Below are 18,268 nucleotides of genomic sequence, written 5' to 3'. Positions count from 1 at the left end.
GACTGAAACACCCTCTTTGGATGGCAGTTCCTCTCACAGGACTTTATTCTCCAGGTATGCACAGGCACACACAGGTGCCCAAAGGATAAGCACACAGATCTATTATAGCATATTTGTATTACTGAGAGATTAGAAACATCCTAAAATGTTAACCAAATCGCTTGGATGAAAAGTTTTGCTCTGCTTATTAGGTTTGGCGTACAATATGGATGTGACATCTGTTACTTCCAGTGTATTATAGATACTTTAGCTCCAAAAATGATACCTGTACCTAGATGGGCACCAAAAGGGAATGGTTAACAAATATTGCATATACAGGGGTATGGGGCGGCTCCGGGGCTGGGGATGGCGGCGGCCAGGTTTGCAGCGGCTCCAGGATGAGCGGGTGGATCCCGGGAAGCGTGGTGAAATGGGCTGGCTCCCGAGCCAGCCGGGAGGACGCTTACTACAGCTGCTCAGAAGCACCACTGGAAGCTCAGATGTAGGTGCCCCAGCCAGAAGCAGAGAGGGGTTCAGAGAAGCTACAGAGAAGCCCCTCCTGATGCCCCAGGGAGCAAGCCAACTCCTTCCAGGCTCCAGGAACACCACAAAGCAATATGAAACCTGTTCATGAGAGGAGTCAGGAATGCCTTCCACCAAAGAAACAAGACCTCCCCATGACCAGCTGCTCCACTAACCACACACCCTCCAGTGATGCCTCTGAATGGTCCCGAGGGGTTGTGGTGGCCGGGCAGAGCCAGGCAGGAGCCAGAGTCAGCATGGGGGGTGATGGAGCTGTGGCCATCACCGGTCTGACAGTGGACCAGTATGGCATGCTGTATAAGGTGGCTATGCCGCCTGCCACCTTCTCACCAACTGGCCTCCCATCTGTGGTGAATATGAGCCCCTTGCCCCCGGAAAAAAAAATAATATTGCATATGCAGTTGATTAAATGGCATACTCCATGGCTATTAGGAATGATGAAAATAGGCTGGGTGCGGTGGCTCACGCCTGTAATCCCAGCACTTTGGTAGGCCAAGGTGGGCAGATCACCTGAGGTCGGGAGTTTGAGACCAGCCTAATCAACATGGAGCTGTGTTTACTGAGTGGGGCTTTCGCAGGCTGGAGCTAAGAATTTCCAGTATGCGTAACAGCCACAGCCCAAATATCTGACAGTGAGTTGTGTAATTCCCCAGAGCAGGCCTGGGCAGTTTCTGAGTGGGGCCTGGGAGCCACAGGAGACGCCCAAAGCCAGGCAGAGCCCGGGGGCGAGGGGGCGGCAGGCAGGTGTGGCGCTGCCCTGGGCGGGCTTGCACCCCCACACCCAAGTGAGCGGCCTGCTCACTCCTCAGCTGCAGGAGCCAGACGTGTGGAGTCCCAGCAGAGGCCAACCTGTGTCTCTTCATCTCCGTGGGAAAGGTGCCCCCGAAGTGAAAGAGATGGCCTGGTGGAAAGCCTGGGTAAGTGGGAGCTGGCAGGAGATTTGGGTTCCTGCATGGTGTTGGGTGCTGGTCACCAGGGAGTCCTGAGAAATGTAAAGTCACCCTTGGCTGGGAGTGGCTCAGTCTACATTTGGCTGCCTCCTGGGCCAAGCATGGAGGGTGGGAAGGGGCCGAGAAGAAACAGTCCCAGGCCTAGAGTGCCCACGGCAGGGATGGGACCTGGGCCGGAAGCTGAGGTTTGAGAAGAGTCCAGGGGAGGGACCCTTGCAGGGGTGGGGCCACTCAAAGGAGGGGGTATCATGGTTGAGCCTTGTGTGTAAATGTGTATGGGGTGCACACACGTGTGCATTTGGGGAGAATCAGGCATACTGCTCCTGGCAGAGGGAACTGTGTGCAGAGGGTCAGAGGGCGGGGAGCTTGGCTTTGAGGGAAGCTGCTCAGCACAGCTCAAGGGTCCTGGTACCAGAGGAGATGGACCTGGGGAAGCAGGCAGGGCCAGGTCCTGAAAGGCCTTGCCTGGCAGGCTGAGGAGTTAGGCTTTACTTAAGAGAAGTGGGAAGGCACTGAAGGGCTTTGAGCATGAGAGTAACCTGAACCTGCTGTTGGGGACCCATCAATGCCTTCACCTCAGGGATCAATGATGTTCATTTGTCAAGACTGGAGAGGGAAGAGGGGAAGCAGGAGGACCTGGCCTGCTAGAGCCTGGAGGAACCCGGGGCTCAGGGCAGCCAATCCCCAGCAGAACTGATGGGTTCTCGGGAGCTTTCCGTCTGTGGTTGAGCCTGAGGCCATCGCTGTGCTAAGGAGTTGAATATCCAGAAGGGGACAGAGGTGACATCTCCCGGCTGCCGGCTCTGCACACCCTTTTCCTTTCCTCCCAGGCAGCCTCAGGATGTCAGGGCTGCACTTTCTGTTTTGCAGATGACAAAATGAAGGCTCAGAGACACTGAGTGACTTGCTAGGGTCCAATGGCCAGCAGGCTCCAGTCAGAGAGCAGTTGGGTCTCTCTGCCCAGCCCCAGGTTCTCTGTGAGCTTTTGTGGGATACCCAGGCTTGTCCAGCTTCAGGGAGTCTCTGGATCATAGATGTTGCAACCCAAGCAAGTGTCCTCAGGGTCAGACATGCTAGGTTCTGGACAGGTGGGACAAAGAGGAAGCCAGGGTGAGGTGGGGCAGCTGTCCTGGCCCCCAGGGAAGCAGCCTTCTTCCAGGACAAGGGGCCATGGAGGCCTGCAGCTTCAACCAGACTGCTGGGAACCTGCCTTTGAGGAGGTGGACATGGCAGGGAGAGCCCAGTGCTGGGTGGTTTCCAAAGTCAGTTGCTGGCCAAGGCAGTCTGGCACTGGGCCTTGCACCCAGTGCAGCAGGACAAAGGGCTGTCCATGTAGGGACCTGCCAAATTGACAGGATCACTGTGACACTCACTGAGTCCCTACTGTGTGGCCGGACCCTTCTCTAAGCACCTCACATTCAATATCTCCCTTGAACCTCACAAGGAGTCTATGAAGTAGACACCAGTATCCTTATCCACAGATGAGGAAACTGAGGCACAAGTAGGCTAGGCAGGTGCCCGAACTCACTAGTAAGTGTCAGAGTCTAGGTGAGAATCTGAACAGCCTGACTCCAGGGCCAAAACCATACCCTGGTCGTCCATACCCCATGTGAGAGCTGGCTCGGGGTAGCAAGTTCACAGGTAGACCCCACCTGCAACAGCTGAGCTGCTAGCGAGGACCCAGTGTCCTCTAGGCACAAAGCTGGGCCAGGAACGGGATGGGAGGAGATGAGGGAGCCACTGGAGAGAGATCTGTCTGCAGGCAGGGCCCATCTGCACCTCTCTTTTTGGTGTTGCCTTTTCCTCTGTGTCTCTCATAGAGACAAACCCATCTCCCAGCCCTCTGGGCAGCCACATAGCAGGGGAAGGCCAAGGCGTGGCAGCTCCCCTGTGCCTGTCACAGAACAAGTTATATTAATAGATGTAGTCACCGGCTGGTCTGAGTCACCTTTTCAGTGAAAATGTGCCTGTCTGGACTAGCACAGCCCTGGGCAAGACCCTGCAGGAGCCTGAGGCTGACCCTTCCTTCTCAGCAGGAGGTCTGGAGCTCCAGGACTCCACACTGATAGCCAGGGCTCTGATTCCCAGAACACTTATTTTCTAAAACCTTAGAGTGGGAAGTGAGACAGAGGCTTCTCAATGCAGCAAAATCAGAACCAGCCCGGGAGCTGCTTACAAATGCTGCACCTGAGACCTACCGCACCCCTGCGGGACTGCATGCTCCTCAGGGATGCGGTTACACAGCCTGGCCACTCGCTGGTGCACCACAGCCCCGGAGTGCTGGGGCAGAGGGAAGCCGGCAGGCACTGAGAGCTGAGATGCCTCCCACATTCCCAGACGACCTGCGTTCCTGTGGGTGAAGCTTCCTTCAGTGGAACGTTCCAGGAACACTCATTGCCTGGGAAAGGTGGAGTCATCAGTAGGGCAGGGGAGGTAGATAGAGCTCAGCTTCTGAGTCAGGCTGGGGAGTCCCAACAGCATCGCTTACTAGCTGTGTAAGGGAGTCCAGCTCCCTTTCTGTAAAGTGAGGCATCAGTACTTACCTAGCACAACTGTTGAGGAAGCCATGACATAAGCATTGCTTCTAAAGCACCTGGCCCAGGTCTGGCACACACAAGGGGCTTGAAGTGCTAACAGGAGTAATAGCAGAGCGTTACTCCACAAGCAAGGGATATCGTGTGTGTGGACACCGATGAGCAATATCTGGGACCACATTGGCTCTCTCTGGATGGAATTTCCATAAGAATTATTTCTAACAATTTCTGCTGTGAAACATGGTGCTGAGAAATGACTCACAAAGATCTGTCACCAGACATTTGAAATTAAAGCAAAGAGTTCAGAAAGATGCCTTACCTCTTACTCAAAGGAAAGATACTTACAGATATACCATCCATGGGAATCTCTGTATTTTCACAATCTAACCCAGGGCTTGGATGGATGGATGGATGGATGGATGGATGGATGGATGGATGGGCGGGTGCATAGATGGATGGGTGGGTGGATGGATGGATGGATGTGGTAGTCAAATGGGTAAGTGCGTAGGTGGGAAAGTAGATGGGCAGATGATGGAGGTGATGGAAGGAATAAGTGAACAGGTAAATGGAAGACAAGACTGGATGGGACTAAACTCTTTTTCATCCTGGAGGATCTCTGAGTCTCCCTCTAATTCAATACCTATCTCCAATATCCCTCCATTCTCTACCATTCCTCCACCCAAATTATACTTATGTCCATGTTAATCATCTGAGAAATTCTGCAGGGCATAAGTTTAAAGAGCCCTCAAGCAAGCCCTGAACTGGAGGCTTGGAAATCAAGGGCTCAGGCACTTGGTTATCTGGTTTATTTCACAATCTGCAGAGCATCGTGCGGGTTTTTCTAAACCTGACGCTCTGAGCCCCATGGGCCTGTGGACTTGCAAACACCCTGAACTATCAATATGCTCAGCTGGGCCCCTGCCCTCTAAGTTCCTGTAAGTCCCAACTCCCCAGGAAGAGGGCAGACTGAGCTCAAACCATTCCTCAGAAAGGCAGAACCATGCTCAGCCTTCCAACCTCATCTGCACACTCTGAAGGTGGTGCATGCAGCTCCAGGAAGCCTTTGCTTAGGTGTTCTTTCCCCTCCTAACTTTGGGTGAGTTTGTCCCTTCCTGCTGCTGGTGGGTGATGCTGGAAGGAGCTGGGTGTGGCTGGGGCTGCTGTCTGCAGTCAGATGGCACAGACAGGGACAGGAAAGGTTTTGTGGCTTCTCCCCACAAGCTCTGGCTCTGGCTACTCCACCCTGTTGGCCAAGGGGCTGAAGGGTGGAGCACTGGCCTGCAAGGGCTGAGCAGATCTCCGTACCCAGGGAAGGGGCTCACCCTGTCAGGGCGGGCTACAAGATGGGCTGGGAGCCTGCTCTGCCCTCCCTGTCCCTGCCTGCTTTGAGCAGGCCTGGTTCTCTTGCAGATTGAACAGGAGGGTGTCACAGTGAAGAGCAGCTCCCACTTCAACCCAGACCCTGATGCAGAGACCCTCTACAAAGCCATGAAGGGGATCGGTGAGTGGGTGTTGGCAGCCTTGCCACCTCTGCTCAAGACCCCTCCGCTCACAGCCCTGGAAAGCGGGTGCCAGGGGACATCTGGGGAGCTGGGGTGTCCCATGATACTCTGAAACTGACTCCACTACCCAGAGAATCACACAGTCCTCTGTTTCTGCAGTGAGGTCAGCACCCACCCTGCAAGACTGGACAGGAGGGTGCTGCTCTTCCCTGGGTAATGGGGGTGGGGAGGTGAGCTGTGTGTCTCTGTGAGTGACTTCCCATCAGTCTCAGCTTTCTCACTTGTAAAGTGGCCCCAAGAATTCTTGGCCTCATGTGTCACATGAAGTGTGAAGGGGGTGGTGCTTTATGATGCCAGGCACAGAGCTGCTGGGGCTGTGAGGTGTTGGGAGTTTGTGGGGCTGATTCAAGGCCCCCTTGCCCCATGTCGATGGCCATGGAGCCGGCTCCCTTCCCATCTCCTGCACTTGCCCAGTGCTGCCCTCAGCACTACCGTGAGTGGGCAAGGGCTGGCCTGAGGCCAGATTTAAACAGCTTGCCCAGAAAGCCCTCCTGACCTGAGAGCAGAGCATGTACCCTGACCTCACCCCAGGTGGGACTGACCCCTTAGCTGGCTCTGCCTGAGGATCAGGGGCATTAATGAGAACTGCCGCTCCTGACAAGCCCAGAAAACGTTCTCATGCCCTCTGCTTTCTGTGAAGCAGAAAGTTATCTCCACTTCCCAAATGAGAAAACGGAGGCCCAGGGAAATGAGGCTGGCTGCCCAATGCCACGCAGTTGCTGGGCCAGGCCTCGGATTCAGGGGTTGGACTCTTAGTCTTGACCTTCCCCTACTGCGACCAACACAAAGGAGGGCAGGGCCAGAGATCTCACTCGGCCAAGCTCCAAAGGCCCGGGCTGATGTCCAGAGCCACCCAGACCTCAGATTCCATCTTGTGAGGCTGGCCTTGGGCACGCCCCAATATTGTGGGGGTGTGGGGTGGGAAATGGGGAGGCAGATTTCCTAAGGGTCTTGTTTACACCACGAAAATGGTCCGGGGGTTTGGAACTATCCAGGTGTCGGGTCCCAACTGCTCAGCCACCAAGCAGCTGCCTTCGCCTTCCCCTCCTCCGCCCTCACCAGTGTGTCACCCTGGGGGCAGCAGGGTCACTTGTGCTGTATCCCTGCAGGGACCAACGAGCAGGCTATCATCGATGTGCTCACCAAGAGAAGCAACACGCAGCGGCAGCAGATCGCCAAGTCCTTCAAGGCTCAGTTCGGCAAGGCAAGGGGAAGGCTGGTGGGGGTGGGGATAGGTGAGCCTTGGGGTTGGGGGTACAGCCTGGGAGGCAGCTCCATTCTGGACGACTTTCCCCTAGAGCCAGCCCACTGGCAGCATGGGCACATGGAACCTGTTTGCAGGAAAACAATTGTTCTTTATTGAAATTCAAATGTAACTGGCTGCCCTGTGTTTTATCTGGCAGATCTACTTTTAGGTGTCAGAGCCCCGGCGGGGGGCTGGCCTTCCCTGCTTCCTTTCCTGCCTCCTCTCTCACAGCATTCCTTCTCATGCACCCAAAAGGCCCCACTGGAGGTCTGTCTCCCTGCCCCCAGGCTATCTCGCCCTGCCCTCTGAGCCCAGACCACCTTCTCTTTTCCATGCCCCAGGCATGCAGGCCTGGCTTTGCTCTGTTCTGGGGCGTGGGCACGCTTTCCTCAGTCGAGCTGCTTGCACCCACACCTCGTCCCTTCTGCCACCTGGGAATTCTAAGAGCCTGGAGTAAGTATGCCAGGCCCTTTGTTTCTCCTCCCACCTGCACTCCACCCCTGGGACAAAGTCTGACATTTGGGGGTACACAGTAAACACAGGATTAAATATGTGCACAGCCATGGTTGCCTCAAGTCTCTAGTGACTATATCATTAGTTTGGAGATGTAACGAAGGAAGATCAGCTCAAATATTCTCTTGGAGAACCCAGTATGCATTTTTACAGTTTCCCTCTCTTAGTCCTCACAGTGATACATTCTTTGTATTCAAACATTTGGGGAAACTGGCACCCAGAGAGGTTTTAAGTTGCCCAAGGTCCCAGAGCCTGTAATCAACAAGGTGGGGATTAAAATCCAGGTCTGACAAAGCCCTTGATCTCTCTGCTGCTCTGTAGATCAGCTGATGTAGCCTGGTGGCTCCTCGTAGCAACATGTGACCTTAGAAGGAGGCACATGTGAGACGAAGTCTTTAATTCAGGCATGCATTCATTCATTGAGTGCCAAGTGACAGGTATTTTATGGTGATGCCATACTCAGAGCTTGCAGTCTAGCTAGCAATACCAATTTCATTTTACTGAGAGCTTATGATGTGCCCAGCACTGCACTGAATGCTGAATTGAGTCACACACCACCCCCTAAGCAACGGGATGAAGCAGGAGCACGTTTCTCTCCGTGTAACCGGTAAAGATACTGATGCTAAGAGAAGCTAAGGAGCTGGCCCAAGAAACCCAGCCAGCACGTGGCAAGGCCCACGCAGAATCCAGCCCAAGCCCCTGGACCCAGCCACCACTCCGCTGCCTGCACTCAGGTGGGCCTGGCTTATGACAAATATCACCTTTCCCTGTTCCCGCATTAGGACCTCACTGAGACCTTGAAGTCGGAGCTCAGTGGCAAGTTTGAGAGGCTCATTGTGGCCCTTATGTACCTGCCATACAGATACGAAGCCAAGGAGCTGCATGACGCCATGAAGGTAACCAGGCAGACAGGGCAGGGGAGTGGCAGGGGTGCTCACATGACTGGGTAGGGGCAATGCGGGGACCGGGAACCTACAGCCCAGAGCTCCCCTTGAGCCACTGTTTGGAATGGCCATATGGGCCATAGCTGGGCCCAGTGAGCAGGCAGCCTGCTGCTCAGACTGCACCCAACACCTGGAGTCACTGGTGCCTGATTGACACGTTGAGTGGCCGTGATGAAGCCAAAATCAGTACTTCTCAGAACCTCACGAGCTCAGGTGTACAGTGGTATTGGAAACCCACCTCTACAGTCCCAGGCACAGCCCCTTGGGTTTCCCTCTACCTCTCACTACTCTTTGCTTTTGCAGATTAATAAGGATGGGGACCCAGTAACTATAGTCATTTTGTTTGGAAAGACACTTGCTGCATGGGCACTGCCAGGCATTTTACACCCACGCTCCCTAATCTACCTTTGGCGCAGGGGAGGCTTCTTATTCCTGTTTATGGATCGGGATGCTTCGGCTCCAGGACATGGAGCAGCCTGTCTGAGACCACCCAGCTAAGGAGGGAGAGCTGAGACAGGGCTTCCCCATCACAGCACTTGCCCTCAATGTTCATCACTGAAGACAAGCATGTGATTTTCTCATCACATCCTCCCACTTCAAGTGGGGCAGGGCAGTGAGGTCCTTCCTGAGGCTCAGGCATCTTGAGAAAAGAAGGTGTGGACAGAGCAGAAGGTCATGGCAGAGCACTCCAGCAGGCAGAGGTTTCTGTCCACAGGGCTTAGGAACCAAGGAGGGTGTCATCATTGAGATCCTGGCCTCTCGGACCAAGAACCAGCTGCGGGAGATAATGAAGGCGTATGAGGAAGGTAAGGGGTGGCACAGATGGAGGGGCTCAGGAGTGGCCACAAGCTTTGGCAGCCTGGCAGGGAACAAGGATCAAGAATTAACCTGGGCCACACTAGAAAGGACCCTTTGGGGACTTTTTTACCCACAGGTGCTGAGCACCTACCGTATGCCAAGATCTGTGCCTGATGGTGACACTGAACATGACTCAGACTTGATCTGTAAGCTCACCAGCTCCTCTTACAGGGGAGAGAGGCCTGTGACCAACTAAAATCTCTGCCCTTGAGGACTGTGGTAGTAGGGAGTGTGGACCCCAGGCTAGCAGAGGCCAGTCAGTCCTCCACATCATGTACCTAGTGGGGAGTTTTCCTGGAGGCTTTGGCTTTGCCAAGCCTTGAGATGAAATGGAGCTTGGTTGGCAGCCCCTAGCCTGGCTCTCTGACCTGGTCCATCTTGTGCTTTGAGCTTGGTTGCGTACGCATGTCGCTTCTAGTTGTGAACCACCACCCAGGCGACAGCCACTTGGACACCCGGGCATTGCATCCATGCCCTGTGCCAAGGACTTTTTTTCCTAGAAGGCTTTAATAAGGAGAAGTATGGGGAACAGGGCTGGAAGGAGGAAAGCAGGCCCCGGGTAGGCTGTGGGCCTCTGCTTGTGCCTCATGGTCCTGTTTCCCTGCAGACTATGGGTCCAGCCTGGAGGAGGACATCCAAGCAGACACAAGTGGCTACCTGGAGAGGATCCTGGTGTGCCTCCTGCAGGTGTCACAGCCTAGGCTCTTGGGAGTGCCTTGGTTTGGGAGTCCCAACAGCTCCACCCCAGGGAGCAGCCCTTGAATAGCACCACAAGAGTCAGGGTAGGGGCATGGGATAGCCCAGCAGCCAGGGCTCATTGGGTGTGTCTCAGCATTGTTAGAGGGTCCCAACTGCAGAGCCCCCACACCTGTCCTTACTCAGCCATGTGAGAGCATCCTGGAAGCAGGAGGAGAGCAGGTCCTTCGTGCAGGCCTCATGCCAGGCACTTTGCTTACCTTAGCTCACTGAATCCCCCAAGCCTTATGAGGCAGTCCTTACCACCCCCATTGTACAAATGAGGAAACCAAGGGCTGAAGAGAATAACTGGCTTGTCGAAGTTTCCACAGCCAAAGAGCAGCAGAGCCATGCCTACCCTCCAAGCCCAGGATCCCCCCTCTGCCCTTAATGCTCTGGTCAGCTGGCCTGCCTTACAGAGCCACCTCCTCTGTTCCTAGGGCAGCAGGGATGATGTGAGCAGCTTTGTGGACCCGGGACTGGCCCTCCAAGATGCACAGGTGAGGCTGCGCCCAGCCGGCCATGTGGCCCCACCCCCGCCATCTGGACTCCGGCTCCTCTGCCCACAGGGGCTTTCTCTGACACTGGGCTGGGACCCACCCAGCTCAGCTCCCTATAGGCCTTTGTCCTGTGGTGTCTGGGGAGGAGAGTGAGGGTGTTGGGAGACTCGGGAGGAAGGAGTGTGACTTGGGGGTGGGGGAGCACTAAAGCTCTGTCCTGGCAGGAACAGCCCATGAACCTGGGGGCACTAGGCCCCAGTGCTGGACACAGGTGTCCGGGTCTCTGTAGGTCTGCCTGCTGGCAGAGGGAAGTCTGGGGACCAGGCAGTTCCTAGAGCAGCTTGCGGCCCAGGATAGAGAAAATATTCTAAGCCAAAGCTGCTAGAGAAAGGGGAGCTCCCTGTCAGAGACGACCAAGCAGGGGAGCATGCTGCCCTGGCAGAGTGGACAGGGCCGGGCCATGGCCACAGCTCTGGGACTCTGGGGCTCAGTCCCTCACCTCCCTGGTCTCCCTCACTGGCTTATTGTGGGTTTCCCAATGCTAGGATCTGTATGCGGCAGGCGAGAAGATTCGTGGGACTGATGAGATGAAATTCATCACCATCCTGTGCATGCGCAGTGCCACTCACCTGCTGAGAGGTACCAGGGAGGGAGGGGCTGGGGCCGGGGCCACAGGGGGTGTCCTGGCCATGAGCCTCTCCCTCGTGCTTCTGCCTTGTCAAGTCTAGAGTTAGGGAGAGAGCCAGGGAGCCCAGGACTGTTTCCCCAGCCACCAGTGGGAGGTCAGGGCGGCAAATTGGTGTGCGATCTCTGATCTGAGACACTGAGGGGCATCACGAGGAGGTCTGACCATCCCCTGAGCAGAGCCCTCTCCACAGTGTTTGAAGAGTATGAGAAAATTGCCAACAAGTGCATTGAGGACAGCATCAACAGTGAGACCCATGGCTCGCTGGAGGAGGCCATGCTCACTGTGGGTAAGAGCTCAGACTTGCACGTTTTTCAGGCCACAGGGCTCACCGTGGGGCAGCACCAAACAACAAAGGGCCTAGGGATGTGACCACAAGAGAAAGAATCCCTGTGTCACCTTCACGGGATGTCCCCCCGACTCACACTCTGCCTGTCTCCCTCACCCAGGGACTGCTCCACCCCTAGAGTCCCAGTGTGTGCTGCCAAGGATTGTTCTCTGTGCTGCCCACGTGGTGCCCAGTGCTGTGTGGGTGTGTCTGCATGAGTGTGTGTGTGCATGAGAGTGTGTGTGCCTGAGGGTGTGTGTGCATGACTGTGGGTGGAATGTGAGTGTGCGTGTGTGAGACAGATTGTGTGTGTGTGTGCACACACAAATGCATACGCCAGTGATTATGCCAGCCCCAACACTGTGTGTATTCATGGCAGCCATGCAGGGAGCACTCTGGCTGTGGTTGTGAAGCCCTGGCCAGCACAAAGTCATCTTTCTGGACATGAACCAGGGGCCTGGCCCCTGCCTTCATTGCCAGTTGAAGAAACAGTGATGTGTGGCTTGAGTCCAAACTGAGTGACGGATGGTCTGATGCTGAGAAACACTGGGGATCTTCCCCATAGCAGGAAGTCAGGGCCACTCAGGAGGACCCACTCCAGAGCTCTCATGGGTTCCAGGGCTGAGATCACAATGGGAAGAGTCACTGCAGAGTAGAGAGCTGAGGCCTAGGGCAGAGGGACATCTCTTCTCCCACTTACACACAGAGCCCAGGTCCGGACTCCTGGCCTGCAGCTCTCACCTCCACACCAGGCTGCCTCCGTGCAAAGCCCAGCAGCCAGCAGGCTCCCTGCTGTTTCCTAGCCTCTCTGGGTGGACAGGGCCATCTGAGACACCCCAGCTGGCCTTGGATGCTGTGATACAATCCGGTCTATGTCAGGGCATCTAATCACACCCCTGCTCCAATCTCAGCTTCCACCCCTGGATCTGGCCTGAACCCACCAAGAATGAAGTCTGCCAGCAGGGAATAGTGAAGCCATGCAGTGCTCCGTCATTCTGGGCCTTCCTATTCACTTCACCTTGAAGCCTCGCATCAGTCTCACTTCCCAGACGAGTCAGGGAGGTTGAGTAATAAAGCCATACTGCACCATCAAGGCAGGAAGTGAACACATGCCTACCTCACTCAAAGCCCATGCTCCTTCTGCAGCCCTAAGTGAAAATGCCAACCTTCCCCACCCAGATGCCAAGTCTCTGAGCAGTACCCATGGGAGCAAGCATGGGCCCAGTCTCTGGACCAGACGCCCCCAGGTGCCTTAGTCCTGTGGGGCCAAACTCCACTTGTCACATGGGAATTCAAAATGCAGGGTTCCTGCTGATAAGTGTGAGAGAGAGGGCACTCTGAGGCCAGCAGCCACCATCCCATGGTGCTTCTGTGGAGCTGAGAGGCTGGATTTTTGGTGGAGGTGTCTCTGGGTTGAGAGCCCAGGGCCTGTCCTGAGTCTGAGCTGCCCTTGGATGGGCTTGAGCTGGTGTCTTCAGATGAGCCCCACAGTCTGGTGCATTTCACATCTTACCCTTTTGCCTGCCTGCTTGGGCCTTTGGAGCTGTGCCCAGTGCCCCGGGCTACCTTCCCTGTCCCACGCCACCTGACACAAAGCCTCTCACATTGGGAAAGGCAGGGAACAAAGAAATATGCCAAGCCTTGCACAACACTGACTCTTAAGACCTAAGGCAAGACATAAAGTTGTAGGTAGTGCCACCTACCAGCTCCAGGCATTAACACAGCTTTCTTGTTTGCCAGTGAAATGCACCCAAAATCTCCACAGCTACTTTGCAGAGAGACTCTACTATGCCATGAAGGTAACTGTCCTGTCTTCTTCTTCCTGACGCTCACCCTACATAGCACCAAGTGCAAAGCCAAGGAGCTCAAAGCCACCACCACAATCCTCCACATGGGGGAGTTATCTTACCCAAACCTGTTGTGGATCAGAAAGGTTTTAGTTCTTGGAGGTGAAATTGAGTCTGGGAAAGGGACGCTGCATCTCCAGAAGTGAATAATTCCCTGAAACTAAAACCATTGCCCATTTTCTCTGATTGATGGTTGCTGATATCCCCTGAAGTTAGTTCCACACCCGAAACCCAAGCCCTCTGGCCACTTCTGCCCAGGAAATGAGAGAGGGCATGCGATTCCCTTGGCCATGTGGCCCCAGCTGACATGAGACTGGTCAGGGATGAAGGTGAGCAGGAAGGCCCTGCCTGTGAAATTCCTGGCTGAGCTGACTGCTGCCATTGCTCTAGTAGGAAGTCTTGTTCCTGGAGCAGTGAGTATTTTGTGTCTAGAATCTGATGTGGCAAACCAAACATACTGCAGTTTGGAGCACTTGGCATCATAAAGGAAGAGTTCTGGGCAGTGGGTGAGAAGGAATTAAGGGAATGGACACCCTAAGCCACCAAAGCTTCCCTCCTAATGCTTCCCTGGCTGAAGCACAGGCTCCTTCCCACATCTCCCTCCCTCTAAAAGCCCCAGAACCCAACCACACAGATCCATCCATCACTCAGAGATGGACAGGAAAGGTGAGGCAGGATTGTTGATGGCTGCTGTCTTGCCCAGGGAGCAGGGACACGTGATGGGACCCTGATAAGAAACATCGTTTCAAGGAGCGAGATTGACTTAAATCTTATCAAGTGTCACTTCAAGAAGATGTACGGCAAGACCCTCAGCAGCATGATCATGGTAAGCAGGCATTCCCAATGCTGAGGCCAGCCTGAAACCTAGACATTCAGGGAAACCTGGAGGCTGTGGCCAACACTACGTGAGCCCCTCCCTTCCCAGTGGGCACCATGTGCTTGCATTCATGACCATGTGGTGTGTGCAGGGAACAGCAGAGGTCAGTGTGGCTGGATCCCAAGGGGAATGGGGGGCAGAGGGGAGATGCAGAGACCAGGGCACAGAGGCTCCCCTGTGTCCCACTCAGAAAGTTGGTTTCACATTTAAGTTATGGTTGCTCCTTGGAAAAGACACCAAATCCTTGCAGAAGAAGCCACCTCTGAATAGTCAATGAGATGAACTAGTCCGGTAGGAATCGGGCCCACCGCTCAAATCCAGATTTAAGTAGTCCTGGCGGCCAACTTCTAAGGAGATAAGTCAGATGAGCGCCAATAGACTATCTAACCAGATTCCAATTAGCAAAAGTTCTGGAGCCTTCAAAACACAGACTGATTATCACGCTTCGATAATTGGGAGAAACAGCTCTTCTGGGGGTGTCTGCAAATTGAGGTCTTCATGATTTCATTAGCAGAAGTCACATTAGGACAAATGTATGCCCAAGTTTTCTTTGGCTACTAAGTCAAGTCTCTAGCTCTTCTGCAAATGTCGTTGTTAAGTGCCCTTTTCAAGAAACACATAGCTGACAATAGGTGGAAAAGACATTTCTATTTCCAGATGTTTCAATATGGCAACATCTTGAAACAGGTGGGCAGGGGCAAGAGAGGATTGGAATTATTCTTGGTTTCACTTGAGGCTCCCCCGCCAATCTTGTCGGGAGACAGGAGGGCAAGGCACACACCAGCCTGGACTGTGCTGTCACCTGCAGACAGTCTGAGCTGATTGTCATTAACCCTTTTAACCACACATGGTAACTTACGACATCAGAGAGATTTCTACAGATACATGAAGCCACCCTCTTCAAATTTTATCTAATGTTGTTACTTAAGAAAATTGAGTTAGAATCATGAATACATTGACCAAACATTTTCTTTTTAGTGTAGACCACAGATGTCATTAAAGCAAAAATGGTTTTCAACACTAATATGAGTTAAAAACTCCTGCATTGAAATTAAGAGGCAAATGTATAAACACTCCAAGTATAAGTCATGTATTTGAAAAAGTAAACAAAATTAATGCTTTTCTTTCTAAAAACTATTACAAAAATTGTCTTCAGAATAATAAAAATCACCAGGCGTAGTGGCCCACACCTGTAATCCCAGTGCTTTGGGAGGCCAACGCAGGAGGATCGCTTGAGCCCAGGAGTCCAAGGCTGCCGTGAGCTAGGACTGCATCACTGCACTCCAGCCTGGGTGACAGAGTGAGACCGTGTCTAGAAAGGAAAAGGTTAAAAAAAATTTCATTGTAGTTTGAAACCCGTAATGAGATTTCAGGCTCAAAACAGGCAAATTTTACTAAATGGTGAAAAGTAGACAATAACCATGAGACCTAAACTGGTCCAGAGTGTGGAAAGTGGGTCTAGCCCCAGTCTACCCCTTACTCACCATGCCGTTGTGAATGAATTCACTCCCCTCTCTTGGCCCCGCTGTCCTCAACTGCATGAAGAAGAATCTGGGTGATCTGACCTGGCCCATTTCCCAGCTCTGTATGCAGACCCCAGACTAGCCAGTCCCATCAGGACCTACCAGTATCTAAGAAACAGGGCTCCTCAGTCATCGGACCACAAGGTCAGTCTCATCAGGAGACAAACACTGTGGACCCGATGTGAGCCAGATGCAGGGCAGACCAGCTCGCCTTCCTCCTGCTGTACCCTCACCACGTCTCAGCAAGATGCACAGCAGCACAGCATCAATCTCATTTCATAGATGAGTCCCACAGAGGTGAAGGGGCTTGCCTCGGCCACACCGTCAGGGTGCGATGGTCCAGGCTCCCTCCACCCCCGGCCCTGCCCCCAGGTGTGTGCTGATGCCTCACTCTCAGCCTTGATTCCCAAGCTGCCACAGCAGGTGTTGAATAATGATGCATCGTGTTGTGTAAATGAATGGCTGGGCACCCTGGCTCCTGAATAGAAGAACCCTGGGACAGCTGACCCCTTCCTTGTTTAGGAGTGGAACTGTCTCTGATTCATTTTCCACATCAATCCTGCATGTAGTTGGTAAGAGAATCAAAAGGAAATGTAAAGGAATAGCCTGAAATTAAAAACAAGGAAAGAGGGGTGACGGCACAACCCCTGCGGCTAGGAACCCTGGAGGGCCGGGCCAGGTGCAGGCCAGGGGCACAACTCTTAGTCATAATAACACAGCCGCCACTGCCGAGCCAGGCACAAACAAACCCCTTCTCACGCTTATGCGCCTCCTACCCACAGGAAGACACCAGCGGCGACTACAAGAACGCCCTGCTGAGCCTGGTGGGCAGCGACCCCTGAGGCACAGAAGAACAAGAGCAAAGACCATGAAGCCAGAGTCTCCAGGGCTCCTCACTCAACCTCGGCCGTGGACGCAGGTTGGGTGTGAGGGGGGTCCCAGCCTTTCAGTCTTCTATTTCCCTATTTCCAGTGCTTTCCAGCCGGGTTTCTGACCCAGAGGATGGAACCGGCCTGGGCTCCTCTTCCCAACTTCCTCCAGGTCATTTCCCAGTGTGAGCACAGTGCCAATCTTAGTGTTTCTCCAGCCAGACAGATGCCTCAGCATGAAGGGCTTGGGGACTTGTGAGTCGTTCCTTCCTCCCTGCAGGAGCTTCCCAAGCTGGTCACAGAGTCTCCTGGGCACAGGTTATACAGACCCCAGCCCCATTCCCATCTACTGAAACAGGGTCTCCACAAGAGGGGCCAGGGAATATGGGTTTTTAACAAGCGTCTTACGAAACACTTCTCTATCATGCAGCCGGAGAGCTGGCTGGGAGCCCTTTTGTTTTAGAACACACATCCTTCAGCAGCTGAGAAACGAACACGAATCCATCCCAACCGAGATGCCATTAACATTCATCTAAAAATGTTAGGCTCTAAATGGACGAAAAATTCTCTCGCCATCTTAATAACAAAATAAACTACAAATTCCTGACCCAAGGACACTGTGTTATAAGAGGCGTGGGCTCCCCTGGTGGCTGACCAGGTCAGCTGCCCTGGCCTTGCACCCCTCTGCATGCAGCACAGAAGGGTGTGACCATGACCTCAGCACCACTCTTGTCCCCACTGAACGGCAACTGAGACTGGGTACCTGGAGATTCTGAAGTGCCTTTGCTATGATTTTCAAAATAATAAAGATTTGTATTCAACTCAAAGTATCTTTGGATGTTTAGCAGGGACCAGTGTAGGACCAATTTAATTTGTCAGAAACAGAGCTTTGGGGAGCCACGAAGCCTGAGCGCCTCGTGGGCATCTCCCAGTGGGAACACTGGATGGGCTGTACCTGAGCACCTCGTGGGCATCTCCCAGTGGGAACACTGGATGGGCTGCACCCACCGCTGCCCTGGGGACAACTCTTGCAAATGAGGGTAGATTCTATTCACCTTCTGATGTGTAGGCTACATCCTCGTATCTCAGGGTTAGAGGGATTTAAAGTCAGCTGGTCCTGTTCCAACCTGTGGCCTGACTACCCCCTTGGCATCCACCCAGGGGTGGTCCTTGGTGTGCTTGGGGTGCACTTGGGTACTCAGGGTGTACTGGCGGTACTCAGGGTGCAGTTGAGTACTCCGGGTGCACTTGGCTGCCTCCAAAGATGGGACTCACTGCGTCCTTTGACAGCCCAATCTTTTTCCAATGGATGTGACCAGCAAAGTTCTTGCTTTACCTGAACCAAAATCAGCCGCATCAAGCCCACACCTCTGCCATCTAGGGCCACAACACTTATTCCCTCCCAGTAACAACATTTTGGATATCTGAAGAAGGCCCACAAATTCTGCGATGACCTCTGTCAAAGCCCAGTGTCCCCAGTCCCTTCAGTGGTCCCTCCTGGAGCCTGTTTGGGGCCATCACCCCTGAACATGCTCCAGTTTGCAAACTTCCCCTCAAGTGGCCCTGAGGGGTAAGCGTGTGCCTAGGAACCAGCCTGATCAGGGAGATGGGAATAGCGTGGGCTCTGAATTCACTTGGATGGGAGGCAGATTCTGTCTCTGCCCTGCACCAACTCCATGACTTTGACTGTGTTAGGCTATTCGATGCCATAAAGCAATACCTGAGTCTGGGTAATTTATTTAAAAAGGGGGTTTAATTAGCTCACAGTCCTGCAG

The 18,268-nt window shown here is 53.7% G+C and overlaps 2 protein-coding genes across 6 annotated transcripts in view; one reads left to right on the top strand and one right to left on the bottom strand.

Moving 5' to 3' along the window:
• Positions 1–18,268, bottom strand: part of LOC100969124 (anthrax toxin receptor-like) — a 748,177-nt gene that overhangs the window by 151,228 nt on the left and 578,681 nt on the right.
• On the top strand, positions 1,230–16,466 carry LOC117974579 (annexin A8). 5 transcript variants are annotated; one of them, XM_055092740.2, is made up of 12 exons: positions 1,230–1,439; positions 5,417–5,507; positions 6,678–6,772; positions 8,110–8,223; positions 8,987–9,077; positions 9,737–9,816; positions 10,305–10,364; positions 10,910–11,003; positions 11,243–11,338; positions 13,118–13,176; positions 13,928–14,050; positions 16,407–16,466. In XM_055092740.2, exons 1-12 carry the CDS (start codon positions 1,419–1,421, stop codon positions 16,464–16,466), a joined length of 984 nt encoding a protein of 327 aa, XP_054948715.1. In that variant the 5' UTR covers positions 1,230–1,418. The 5 variants fall into 5 exon arrangements, with proteins under 5 accessions (XP_054948715.1, XP_063463262.1, XP_034786332.2 ...); XM_063607192.1 differs by having other exon boundaries at positions 1,419–1,439; positions 6,564–6,772; XM_034930441.3 differs by lacking the exons at positions 5,417–5,507; positions 6,678–6,772 and having other exon boundaries at positions 1,419–1,439.

The sequence above is a fragment of the Pan paniscus genome, chromosome 8 (assembly GCF_029289425.2).
Source record: "Pan paniscus chromosome 8, NHGRI_mPanPan1-v2.0_pri, whole genome shotgun sequence".
In the NCBI taxonomy this organism is placed as follows: Eukaryota; Metazoa; Chordata; class Mammalia; order Primates; family Hominidae; genus Pan; species Pan paniscus.
The sequence above is the reverse complement of the archived record's forward strand: the minus strand, read 5'-3'. Positions and strand labels throughout refer to the sequence as shown.